The sequence below is a fragment of the Emys orbicularis genome, chromosome 3 (assembly GCF_028017835.1).
Source record: "Emys orbicularis isolate rEmyOrb1 chromosome 3, rEmyOrb1.hap1, whole genome shotgun sequence".
Classification (NCBI taxonomy): domain Eukaryota; kingdom Metazoa; phylum Chordata; order Testudines; family Emydidae; genus Emys; species Emys orbicularis.
In genome coordinates, this window is record NC_088685.1 from 128,563,284 (window position 1) to 128,576,228 (window position 12,945).

General features: G+C 43.0%; 1 protein-coding gene across 2 annotated transcripts in view; it reads right to left on the reverse strand.

Moving 5' to 3' along the window:
- RPS6KA2 (ribosomal protein S6 kinase A2) overlaps window positions 1-12,945 on the reverse strand; it is a 460,922-nt gene that overhangs the window by 46,579 nt on the left and 401,398 nt on the right. For both annotated transcript variants that reach the window (XM_065400516.1, XM_065400517.1), the window contains one exon: window positions 1,665-1,767. In XM_065400516.1, the coding sequence (XP_065256588.1) occupies window positions 1,665-1,767 (103 nt within the window). The remainder of the gene's footprint in view (window positions 1-1,664; window positions 1,768-12,945) is intronic.

A 12,945-nucleotide genomic window follows, 5' to 3' on the forward strand; every position in this document is an offset into this window, starting at 1 on the left:
TTGGTATGCCTTCCTGTGCTGTAATCACTTGTGCCCTGGCAGTGGAAGAGGGTCTTAATGTAAATGGGGCTCAGGCCAAATAATTTAAAAAAGAGTCCCCATGTAAGTCTATTTTGCACAAAATATCAAATTGAATCTGACAGTTAATGATCAGAAAATACCTGTGAAAAGAAACATATGTAGTATTAACTATGTAATTCTGTTCATCAGCACACTCGTGCAGACAGTGGTTTTCATGCCAATAAAACTGGCACAGTGTGAACCCCAAATGCATTTAGATGTCTAAATGTGTCTCTCACTTTCTTCAAACTAACTGCCAGACCACAAATCTCACAAGAACAGACTAGCTTGTGAAGTTTCCAGCATTTCACAGATGTGCCTCCAGATTCCAAAGAGATCTGAATTAAATGTACAAATAGTGGTGTAAAAATGTCTGGTACCCTACAGGGGATGCAGCTCTCCCTGTGCCTGCAACAGCCCTCAAGAACCTGACTGTAGCAAAAAATTAGGAAGTGTAAAGGGGTGATCAAAATAAAGTGTTACAAGCGTTTTTCACACCGTGAAAAGTTTGAGTCAAGCTTTGGGTGAAGGTCTGAATTATTTTTAAGAGCGAGGCCTTAGGGAAAACCACAATCAGCCTGAACCAAAACTATGGGAAAGTTCAGCTTTGGGTCCAAGTGCCATGACCCATCTCTAGTGGTTTTATTCTTATCAGAACTGATTCACTCATTTCTTATAATTCTGAGACAAGCTGGGGGTTGAAGCTTGAAGCCAGAGGCTGCAATTTTATTCTAATACTTAACATTATCTATAGCACTTACCATCTTCAAAGGGCTTTACAAACAATAAAAAGTAACTCTTTGCACTGGTGGGGCACATAGTTAAGTATTATTGTGTCCATTTTGCAGATGGGGAAACTGTGGCAGAGTGGTTAAATGATTTGTCCAGGGTCACAGAGAGTCAGTGTTGCAGCTGGGATTAGTGTTTAGGAGGTTACTGGTACCACTGTTGTCTGTTCAAAAGACTGACCCACAAGGGTAACAACTGCCCGGCATATATTCTCGCTAGTCTGAAGTGGAAATTATGAATAAAAATAGGAACAACAGTCCCATCTGGAGCATTTATTGGTCATTAACCAGTTGGATGTTATGAGCCAAATTCTCTGCAGGCATAAATCCACTGGCTTCACTGGAGTTTTGCCAGCAGAGAATTTGCCTCTCCATCAGGGTTACCATTCATCAAGTTCCACTGGTCAGAGTGTTCTAGGGCATTTCACAATTAAATCAGACAGAAGTGTAACACAGTTACATACTAACTTGCACAGCGGCCAAATCCTTTGAAATTGTTGTCATTTAAAACCGTTACAATTATTTAACCTAACCAAAAAAATAAAAATAAAAAATCAAACAATAAAAACTGCAATTTTTCTTTAGTTTCGGTAATATCAGGCACCTTTCCTTTCTGGATGACATACCCAATGACAAGTTGGAGAAGTAACTATGGGCTTGTTCCTGAGAAATGCTGAGCACTCACAGCTTCCTGCTGGCTTGACCCGACAAGACCCACTGATTCCATAAAAGATCAGGCCTATAGACTTCAGTGGGGGTGGAGCTATTAACTGAAAATATCCATCACTTCTGTTCCATCTCATGATTGATGCTAACCTGTAGGGGTCCGTGATGTGAACTCCGGGTCAAAATGAAACGTGTCTTCTGGCCGTCCCACCGCTGGTTTAAAAGGTGGCTTGATTTCTTTCCTATATAGTTTCTACAAGAACAATGATAGAGAACAATCAATCGTATAACATCCCATAGCAGCAGTCGGGTCCAAGTGCAGGATCACACACTTCTTTAGCATGTCCTCTGTCAGGAGAACTATGTGCCACACTGGCAGGGAGTGATATACTTGAGGATGCAGCAGCTGCTCCTGCTGATTATATTTATGTCCTACTAAGTCTTTGCCATTTTTAATTATTATGACCCAGGGTCTATTCAAAATGCACCCTTTAGCTACAGAATGGCACAAAATTTCAAGCTAGGTGTGCACCTGGGAATTGGCTGCTCTTCAAGGCTGGGCCAGAGGGTTTTCTGGGGAGGCAGTGTGTAGGTTTGCAGACAGTTTCAAGTGGCTGGTGATGGGACATTAGATGGGGAGAGCTCTGAGTTATTACAGAGAATTCTTTCCCAGGTATCTGCCTGGTGGATCTTGCCCACATGCTCAGGGTTTAACAGATTGCCATATTTGGGGTCGGGAAGGAATTTTCCCCTGGGTCAGATTAGCAGAGACCCTGGGGTTTTCGCCTTCCTATGCAGCATGGGGCATTGGTCACTTGCTGGTTTAAACTAGAGTAAATGGTGGATTCTCTGTAACTTGAAGTCTTTAAACCAGGGGTTGGCAACCTTTCAGAAGTGGTGTGCCGAGTCTTCATTTATTCACCCTAATTTAAGGTTTCGCATGCCAGTAATACATTTTAACGTTTTTAGAAGGTCTCTTTCTATAAGTCTATAATATATAACTAAACTATTGTTGTATGTAAAGTAAATAAGGTTTTTAAAATGTTTAAGAAGCTTCATTTAAAATTAAATTAAAATGCAGAGCCCCCGGACCAGTGGCCAGGACCCGGGCAGTGTGAGTGCCACTGAAAATCAGCGTGCGCCTTTGGCACGTGTGCCATAGGTTGTCTACCCCTGCTTTAAACCATGATTTGAAGACTTCAGTAACTCAGCCTGAGGTTAAGATCTACTACAGGAGTGGGTGCGTGAGGTTCTATGGCTTGCGATGTGCGGGAGGTCGTGATCATGACGGTCCTTTCTGACCTTAAATTCTATGCATCTATGAATTTGCAGATGACAGTAGGAACCAAGCATTTGTGGCCTTTGTTAGGTGGCCCTGAGGGAAAGGGTCACTTTGTTATTAGTATTTATTATTTGGTAAGAACCAACAACGTGCTTGATGCCATACAAGACAAAATAGAGACAGTTGCTGCCACAAACTGCTTACAGTCTAAACAGATGACAAGTTGGTGTCTTGTCATTTGTCATGACTGGAAAAGAAAGAGGGTGTGTGAGCTGGCTAGGAAAATCACAGGGAAGATGAGAACTTGCCAAAGACAGATAGCAAGAGGGTTCTGCAGATGGGTGGAGGAGTCTGGTTAAGGCACTTGCAGGTGAAACAAGGGATAATACTAGGGATTGGGGGACGGCACGTACAGATAAGAATTCCTGTGTAGGTGTGCTTGTGTTGGAGAGGGAGGGAGCACATATGGAAGACTACACTTGTAACCAGTAATAATAGTATTTTGCACCCCATACCACTTTCCACCCAAATATCTCATAGATGTTTTCCAAACATTAATGACTTAAGCCTCACAATACTCCCATGCAATGGATAATTATATCAATTTGATAGATAAGTAAACTGAGGACAAAGTTTTTGGGTGTGATCCAAAGCCCACTGACATAAATAGAAAGCCTCCTATTGATTTCAATGGGCTTTGGGTCAGATCCTCTATGAGCTAACCAAGACCACATAGTGTGCTTTATGCCAATACTGGGAAAAGAGCTTCGATTTGACTCCTTGCCCTTTATTTTCATCACTAGACCATATTCCCTCTTCTATCAGCATTGTTATCTTCTGGCGTCAAAGGGCTGATCTGATTAAAACAGAACACCCTCAATAATTAATATGTTTAAGCAGAAATATAATGTTTGTATTAACCTTCAAGCCACAATAAGAGCTGAGAGTTCATCTTCATTAGTGTTTGGAAAGAATATTTTAAGCTAACTCTTAAGAAATAAAACAACTTCATAAACTAGCTGATTTTTCAAAATATTTAATGGAGCTGATCACATGCTTTCCCCACTCTTCACATGCAGGAAGATTCTCCTTAATGTATGGTTTCTGTAATGGGTGAATTACTCTAATATATGGCATGTGTTATCATTTATGCTACATAGGCGGCGGGAAAATTCAGTTTGCTTCCTTAGCCAAAGAAAGGATTTCATTACATGCGTCTCAGTCTTTTATTGTCTGTTTATTCTTTTTCCTCCCAAATAAATAAAAAAAAAAACTTCAAAAAAGAACTATCATGTTGGCCTGTCACAGAAAGATATAATTGACTGTTAGAAATCATGGTGAATTACACAGAACCATGTAGAGTTACTAGCTGTGTAAAGAGATTTTATTGTCTTCCTTGGATTCAGGGGGATGTAACAACTTCAATGTGTCACAATAAAAGGAAGTTATTTACCTTGCTGTAACTGGAGTTCTTTGAGATGTGTGGTCCCTATCTGTATTCCATGGTGGTTACGCATGCACTCCATGTGCCTGAGACTGGAGAATTCTTTCAATTAGCAACTGTTAGTCCATGTCTGTGCCCCTGCTCGCTTCAAGCGCCACTCTGAGGGTGTAAGGGGCAGGGTAGACTGCCTCCCTTGTTCCTTTTCTATTGCAAATCTAGTCATGATTGAAGCAGAGGGGAAAGAGAGCTAGTAGCGGAACACAGATGGGGACCACGTATCTCAACGAATTCCAATTATAACAAGGCAAGTAACTTCTCTTTCTTCTTTGAGTGCTAGTTGCTATGTGTATGCCACTGTGAGTGACTAACAAGCAATATTCCCAAAGATGCAAAGGTTGGATCTGGGTCCACTGGCAGTGCCAACAGATCCGTGGATAGGAAACCAGGGCTAGTGAACTGGGTGGGGACAGACTTCTTCCAGAGTCCTGGATTCCCACAGGCATTTGTATCTCTCTGATGAGGATCAGTCCTGATAACAAGGGAAATTGTAGATCTGGGAGGTCAAAGATATAGTCCAGAGTGGTATATATCACCTGCACCGTTGGAGGCTGTGTCTTGTCACTCTGTGCCATCTTAGTAGGTATAGATGGCGGTTCCTTATGTGGCCATGATGGTACCACTGGTGATTGAGTCTCCGTCTGTGGCATTTTCGACAGTACCGGTGGTTCCTTGTCCTTCTTGTCCCAGTGCTTCATTTTAGGTGGCACCACAGTCAGTGTCCAAGTTGATGCAGATGCTGATACAGAAGAAATCTTGCTCCTATGAGTCTTTTGAAGATGCCATTAAGTTTTAGGAGGGCCTCAGATGTTATGAATTGAGCGTGAAGGCTCACCTGACTTGTAGAAGGTTGGGGAGGGATCTCTCCTCTTTGAGGGTCTAGAAGTGGATCTGCTTTGACATCTGTGAGAGTGCCCCTTACTCTCATAAGGAGGCCCAACCAAAGGGTCTTTCCCACTCCTGTCTCCACTCTGGAGTCAGACATAGTACTCAAGAGAGTGCTTCTTGCTGACCCTGGCCAATGTATAAGGTGCTTCCAAAGCTGAAGTTCTCATGCTTGCCCCGTTTGGTTGGGAAAAGAGTGGCAGGTACTGCACTTAGCAGAGATTTGAGCATCTCTGAGGCAGCAGAGGGAACCCTGGTGGCTGTTGCTAACTGAACAGGAGTGGGGGCAGGAGACACAGTTTTTGAAGTCCGATATGTTGAGCAAAATCTAAGTACCCCGCCAAGTGACTAGGATTGTTCCCAGGGTGGGGATTCTAACACTGGGTAACTGGGGAGCTATAAAACACTAACAATTAAAAATCCCTGAGAACAGCATAACTTGAATATTTACAGGAGAAGAGAACGATCAGCTCTGGACACTGGAAGATTCCAACCCAGGCCATGCAGCAGTAAGGAGGAACTGGAGAGGTGGTTGGTCTGCCCTGCCTCTTATGCTCTTGGTGTGGAGCCCGAGGAGGGCAGGGGTGCTGTCCTGGAACAAGAGACTTACAAGAATTCTCCGGTCTCAGGTGCATGGAGCACATGCATACCCACAGTGGAATACACATAGGGACTAGCACTCAAAGAAGAAAGAGTGATATACTCAGGCATACAGGTTTGGATAAGCATCCAAGCTTCTGTATGTTTATCAAATCCCCAAACGTTTTGAGGCTCTGACAATTATTATAGTCAGATTAATTCACATCTAATTCACCAGAATGCACATAGAGACCTCTGACAGTTCAAGGACTCTTTGCTTCTAGAGCTCCAGTTTGTTTGGAGAATTAACCCTGACATTTTTTGCAATTACCTATTTCATATTTTCGATACTAGGCTAGGAAACCTGTCAAGAATTTGCTTAGTTTGACAGGTTAAAAAATTATATTCTGTAATTGAGGTTCTATTGCATCTGAACATATCTGCTATACAGAGATGCTTTTTGTACAGAGCTTAATATTGGAGCTAGTCAGGAATTTTCTGTCAAAATATTTTTTTTGACAGAAAATGCAGTTTCTGCAAAATCAAAATTTTCGGCGGGAATTATTTTGAAAATAATGTGTCAATTTTCCATCAGGAAAATCTAAACTAAATATTTCATTTCAGGTTGTTTTCAGTCAGTATGACTTTACTTTGGGTATGCTTCGGCTGCCACAGCACCTCATGGGAGTTGTACTTTGGATGCCTCATACCCCCATTCTTCTCTATGGGGTGGGTTCCATGGCTAGACTACACCTCTATGACACACCACGGTCTCCCCTCTGGTTAAACCAACACCATGCCTCATGGAACTCACGTGATAATGGTGCATCATGGGTGATGTAGTATGACCAGGGAGCCTGGCCCACATCAGGAAATGGAGGTATAAGACACATAAATTCAGCTCCCATGAGTCACTGTGGCATCTCAGGTTAAGGCTGAACCAAGTTGAAATGAAACATTTTGATTTGGAGATGTCAAATCATTTAGTTTTAGTTTCTAATGGAAATATAGAAACAAAATGTTTTGAATTGAAATTTTTCAGAACTTTCCATTCTGCCAAAATTTTTGATAGTTAAATTTTTTGTCCCGTTATTTTCATGTTTAGAATTATCAGAATTTCCACAGGCTGGAAATTCTGATTTTAGTACCACCTCTACTTAATAAGTGTTGCTATTATGCTTTGTTATTATCTTTGCCCTCAGTCCCTGTTGCAAACTTGGGTGGTCACTGGACATTTCTTTCTCTGCGATGCATGTAATGAGCTGGCAATAAAGTGTTTGGGACTCACATCTGTCTCTCATTATTCATGAACACTTTACTTATCACAATTCATTTTCAATGGATACATGAAAGAGATACAGATGTAAGTGCCCTATGCACGCATCTGGCAGATATCAAGAAAAAGAAAATGATTTAATTTAATTAAGAACTATTTAGTAATTTTCTGCACTGAGCCGAGTGTCTTTGATGAAGAATTGAGTTATTCCTTAGACACCTTCCAGAAATAGAAAGAAGCTGCTCTCTGCAGTGACGCACTTGCAGGACAGGAATAAACTTCCTTGATACATATACCTGTCACAGAAAAATCTAATAAACAGACAAAAGGCTAAGCTATCTTTTAAAATGTTAGCCCTTAACAACACTAATGGCAAATGACAGAAAGGGCACCAGAATTCACATCCCTGGATCAGCTTTTGCTGTTGATAACATCTATAATTAATTTATATTGTGAATTTAGTTTGACCTTTATGATGAATGTGTGTTCTGGTAAAGAAAACAGAGGGAGTGGGGAAGAAAAAGAACTCCCATCCTATCAGCCAGATCTGATGAAAGGAATGAAATTCATTCCTACTTTATACATCAATCCTATCTGTGATGAATAGAGTCCTAACTCAGCCTTTCCCCCCTAGATCTGATGAAAAAAACAGATATTCATGCCCATCTCTTCTGACTGAGGGTTGTACAAAGGGATTTCATAGACCCAGTGAAAAGCCAAAGCTTCAATAAGCACAATCTGCAAGGGAAAAATAATAAGAAAAAGCATTTGGGACCCAAATTCTGCCCTCAGACACACTGCTGTTTTTAAATCAGCTGAAGTCAATGGGAGTGGTGTCTATTTGTTTTGGGGAACAAATGGGCCCTAAACGTTGTAGAGATTGTAGGCACATGAATTGCTGTGAGAGTTGGGCACCTAACTCCCTCAAACTCCCTTAAAATCTCAGCCCAGACCTTTACTCTGAAAGAATGTCAATTTATTTAAAGGAGAATCTACCAAATTTGTGCTGCAGTGGCCTGATGGAGATTTGCAGAAGAAAGCAACAGAGGGTCCTGTTTAAGACTAAAGGGTCCTGTTTAAGACTAAAGGTGCCACAGGACCCTCTGTTGCTTTTTACAGATTCAGATAAACACGGCTACCCCTCTGATATTTGCAGAAGAGACGCCTTTGTCTGTGTCACCCTGGAAAGTGCAGATTTAGGACCCTGTTATTGCAGTGACAGTAACAGTAGTATGGAGGCTTTTACAAAGATTGGCCAGTGCTACAATTTTGGCTTTGGGATAAACACTATGGACCAGATTTTTCAGTCTGTCAAGTTCACTATGTGTTGTTTACACAATGCAGAGTGCACCTAAAGTGGCTGGGGATTTGCACTAGAGAATTGCCCTTGTGTAGGGGGAATCTCTGTTGGCATAAAGCTGATGAAGGCTGCTCTGCTTCCTCCAGCACCAGAGCCCTCCCTCTTGCTGAAAGTGGAGGGAGGGTGGGTGTCTGGGTGAGGAGGCATGGCAGATCTAGGTTCCATTACATCCGATTCTCCACTAGCATAAGGTCCCTGAAGGACTATACCTCAGTGGTACATGTTAAATCTGCCTCTCTGCAGCTTCACTTTACACTGGAGCAAAGCAGTGACCAGCTCCCCAAGAGCCCCCCTTCTCCACTGCATCTCAGCAGAACTCAGGTTCAGTGGAGAATCAAGCCTTCACAGCTCAGTTCTCAAATTATTGTACTGGTTCCCACTTGCCCAACTACGGTTAAGGGTCTGTCTTCAGAAGAGTATATAACTCACAGGGCTGCCCAGAGGATTCAGGGGGCCTGGGGCAAAGCAATTTCGGGGGCCCCTTCCATAAAAAAAAGTTGCAATACTATAGAATACTATATTCTCGTGGGGCCTGTAGGGCTTGGGGCAAATTGCCCCACTTGACCCCCCTCTGGGTGGCCCTGATAACTCAGCCATGAAAATGCAGCATAGGCTGAAATATGGCATCAAATGGACTCAGCCTAAGAACTAGGAATGGGAGAATTCACCGAATTGCAGTGTGGGTTCCGATGCGGAGTTTGGCAAATATCAGAACGTGCAAAGCCCAGCCTACCCTCCTCTTTCCACCCCTGGGCTGAAGATAGATACAGAGAACACTGTTCCTCTTGGCCTTCCTCGTGCATTCAGCTCTCCTGTACTGCTCATTCTATAAGGATGGGCTGCTGGTGCTTCAGCTCTCCTTAGACAGTAATAGGGAAGCAGCTGACCTCACTCTGCCTAGCTCAGTTGCCAAGGTGCTTGTGATGTATTTGAATGTATTGAATGGAGGGTTGAATCTCTTCGTGTGAATTTGCAGTTATCGTTTTTTAAGCAGTTGCTGATGTTGAATTTACTGTTATATAGTGGTTACTCTGTTTTTCTTCTATCTCTATGCAGTACAGAGTCAGTCAGCCATCCTGGCTCCACCTGTATGGATGTGTCTGGGTTTATAATCAGGGATTTGTGCTATGTCCACAATACACAACAATGGGTGACGAGGGTGGGGTGTCAAGAACCTTCTATGCATCCAAACAGCAAGACAATCTGTGACCTTGCTTACAGTCCCTAAGAGCTAACAGCAGCTAAAGTAACAGCAGCGAGGTGAAATGGCAAGCGGTATTGGAAAAATGGAGGCCTTTGACGATGCTGTGGAGGACTGGCCCACATATCTAGAGAGGCTGGAGGAATATTTTGAAGTAAATGAGAATCCCCGAGCAAAACATGCAGCAGCATTACTGATTGTGATCAGAGGAAAAACCTACAGTTTATTATGGAGTCTGATTGTCCCAGAGAAGCCAGCCAGCAAAACCTTTAAAGAGTGCAAATTGTTCAAGATTGTCACCCAAGCCCCTGCTTACAGCAGAAAGGTTCAGGTTTCATAAGCAGAATTGGCTTGAAAGTGAATCTATTTCCTCCTTTGCGACAGAGTTAAAAAGATGATCAGAACACTGTGCTTTTAAGAATGGGCTTAGTGAGGCCCTAAGAGACAGATTTGTATAGGGACTGCTGAATGAAAGCACCCAGAAGAAGCTCATACCTTTAAACGCACAGTAGAAATTGGAGTAGCAATGGAAATTGCAGAAAGGGATGAACTAGAATTGCATACTGGCACTAAAACAGAAATACGAATGCTTACACTATCTGTAACCCAGGGCAAGAGTGTCAGGGGACCGGGTCCTAGGCAGCCAGGCCTAGCGGCCAGAGCAGGAGTCAGGCTAGTGGTCAGAGTATGATTGCCAGAGTCAAGGGTTGAAGCGGAGTCAGAGTCAAAGCAGATGGTTGGAGCTGGATTACCAGGAGTTAGGGAAGACAGGAGCAGGGTTGGTTCTCAGGCAGGAGCGAGGCTGGGACAGGATGGGAACAAAGCTGGGTGCAGGACCATGTCTGGGCTGGAGCTGTGGAGGAGCAGAGCAGGAGCAGGACTTAGAAATGAGCACAGGAAGGCAGATGGTACGTGGGCATGTGAGTTTAGCAGCCAGCAAGCTACTGCTGCTGTAAGGTTTAAGAACCGCCTGGCTGGCTTCCTCAGCCAATCAGGCAGGGTGGTCCATCAGGCAACCTGGCTGGCTTGTTAGGCTATGAGGAGTACTGAACAGGTGCTGCTGAGGGCCTTACTCCAGACACAGAGCCAGTCCGCTCAGCAGACAGACATGTTATTGGTGTGGAAAAGGGTTCCACGTGCCTCCTGATTGCCGATTTAAAGATGCATATTGCAGAAGCTGTAATAAAAAGGGTAATCTCCAAGCAGTTTCTTGCACTAAGAAAAATAAGGAAGAGACCAAATCAGTGAAGAAAAATGAATATCAATGTACACTATGTGGATAGAGGCAGTAGTGACAGACCGTGAGAGTGGAGTAGCCAGCCTGCATATATATAGTATGAGCAAAAATGACCAGTCCGTAATTTGGTGGGCACCAGGGTGGGGGGCAAAATGCTTAAAATGGAATTGGACACAGGCTCTGCAGTTTCTATTATCTCATGTTTGGAATATGACAAAACTTTTTAAAATACCAAACTGAAGGAGACACTGATGTTACTAAGAACTTATACGGGAGAAAAAAAACAGTGCCAATTGGAGTGATGCAAGTGAATGTGGAGTATAACAATAAGTAGTGTTTATTAGACTTAGATGTAATTGAGAAAGGAGGTCCAGCCCTGCGGGGCCATGAATGGTTACATAAGGGTCCACTGGATTAGGTATCTATAAAAATGCTGCAGTCACTCTCAGCAGACTCCACTAAAACAGTTGACCAACAGCTGGAGGGATACTAAGTCAGGCATCGGAAGTAGTCAAGGAGGGCCCAGGAACTCTAAAACACATGAAGGCTAAAACAATCCTAGATGAGAAGGCTCAGCCCAAGTTTCACAGAGCTTGACCTGTCCCTTACAGTATCTTCTCAAAGTGAGATGCTTAACTGGAACATCTGGAAAGAGAGGGCATCCTTTCAAAACTGGCCAGGATTGAGTGGGAAACTGCTACTGTTCCAATTGTAAAGAAGTGTGGTGCAGTAAGTGTGTGTGGAGCTTTTAAGGTCACCATAAACCCTAGACTGACAGTTGAAAAAAACCCCCTGCCTTGAATTGAAGATATTTTTGCACCACTGGCAGGGGGACAACGATTCAGCAAAATTGATTTGTCACAGGCCTACCTACGGATGGAAGTTGAGGGAGAGTCTAAGGCATACCTCACAATCAACATACAAATGGGTCAGTACCAATTCAACAGACTAGTGTTTGATATTGCTTCAGCTCCTACTATATGGCAATGGGCAATGGACCAAGTTTTGCAAGGTATTCTGAGTACACAATGTTATCTGGATGACATTATTGTGACTGGTGGAAGTGATGAAGAACATCTGGAAACCCTGAAAAGGGTATTAAAACATCTGGAAGAATACAGGTTACGAGCTAATTGCATAATATGTTAATTTTTCAAGGACATGATAGGTTATTGTGGGCATGTTATTGATGTACAAGCCCTACATAAATCTCAGGAGAAGGAACAGTCCTGGAAGCTCCCCCACCAAAGGATGTGTCACAGTTTAGATCATTTCTGGGATTCATCAACTACTATAGCCTATTTGTACCAAACATAGCAACTCTATTGCATCTGCTGAATTGTTTACTGCAGTCTGGTCAAAACTGGGTTTTGTCATGTGAGTGTCAAAAAGCTTTTCTAGAGGCAAAACAACAGGTCACCTCAGACAGTGTGCTTACATGCTTTAACCCATCCTTGCCCAACAAGTTAGTATGTGATGCTTCCTCACATGGAATTAGGGCGGTTTATGCCAGTATACCATGCCACAACTACCCCAATGTGAAGAAATTTGTTTCAGTCCTTGAGGAAATAACCACTGCTAACAAAAGCCAAGTGAACGACTTCAATAGACAGTGTTGTGAAATGAAGATCTAAACTATTAATTTGTCTATCTGCATTTCTAAAGCACCCATCACCATGGTATCTGGGCACCATATACATATCTGAGAGAAGGATCTAGTTCTCCTTTCTATTTTGAGCCTCTTTTTCAAATGGGATTAAGTGTGGTGGTTGCTTGCCCGGTCACCATGCTACTTCAGTACTGGGGAAAAGCCTGCTTCAAAAAAATCAGTCTTGTGCTCAGCCTCAGAAGACTCAGATTCATTCTGGTCTTTGGTGATAAGGGTGTTTCATCCTGAGGGCTTCTGATGGAAAATGCTTTCCCTATGGTCCCTGAATGTTTCTGAACTGTCAGCTGAAGTGTCCCTGTCAATCACAGCTGCCATAGTGGGTTAAAGGGGATAGGCAATTTCTGAGACACCTTGTCCCTTCCCCACTGAGGACTTCAAATATTCTTGCAGTAAAATATATCAGTACTGAAGTCTTTGCCTCAGCTTGCGGGCAGTCAGCAA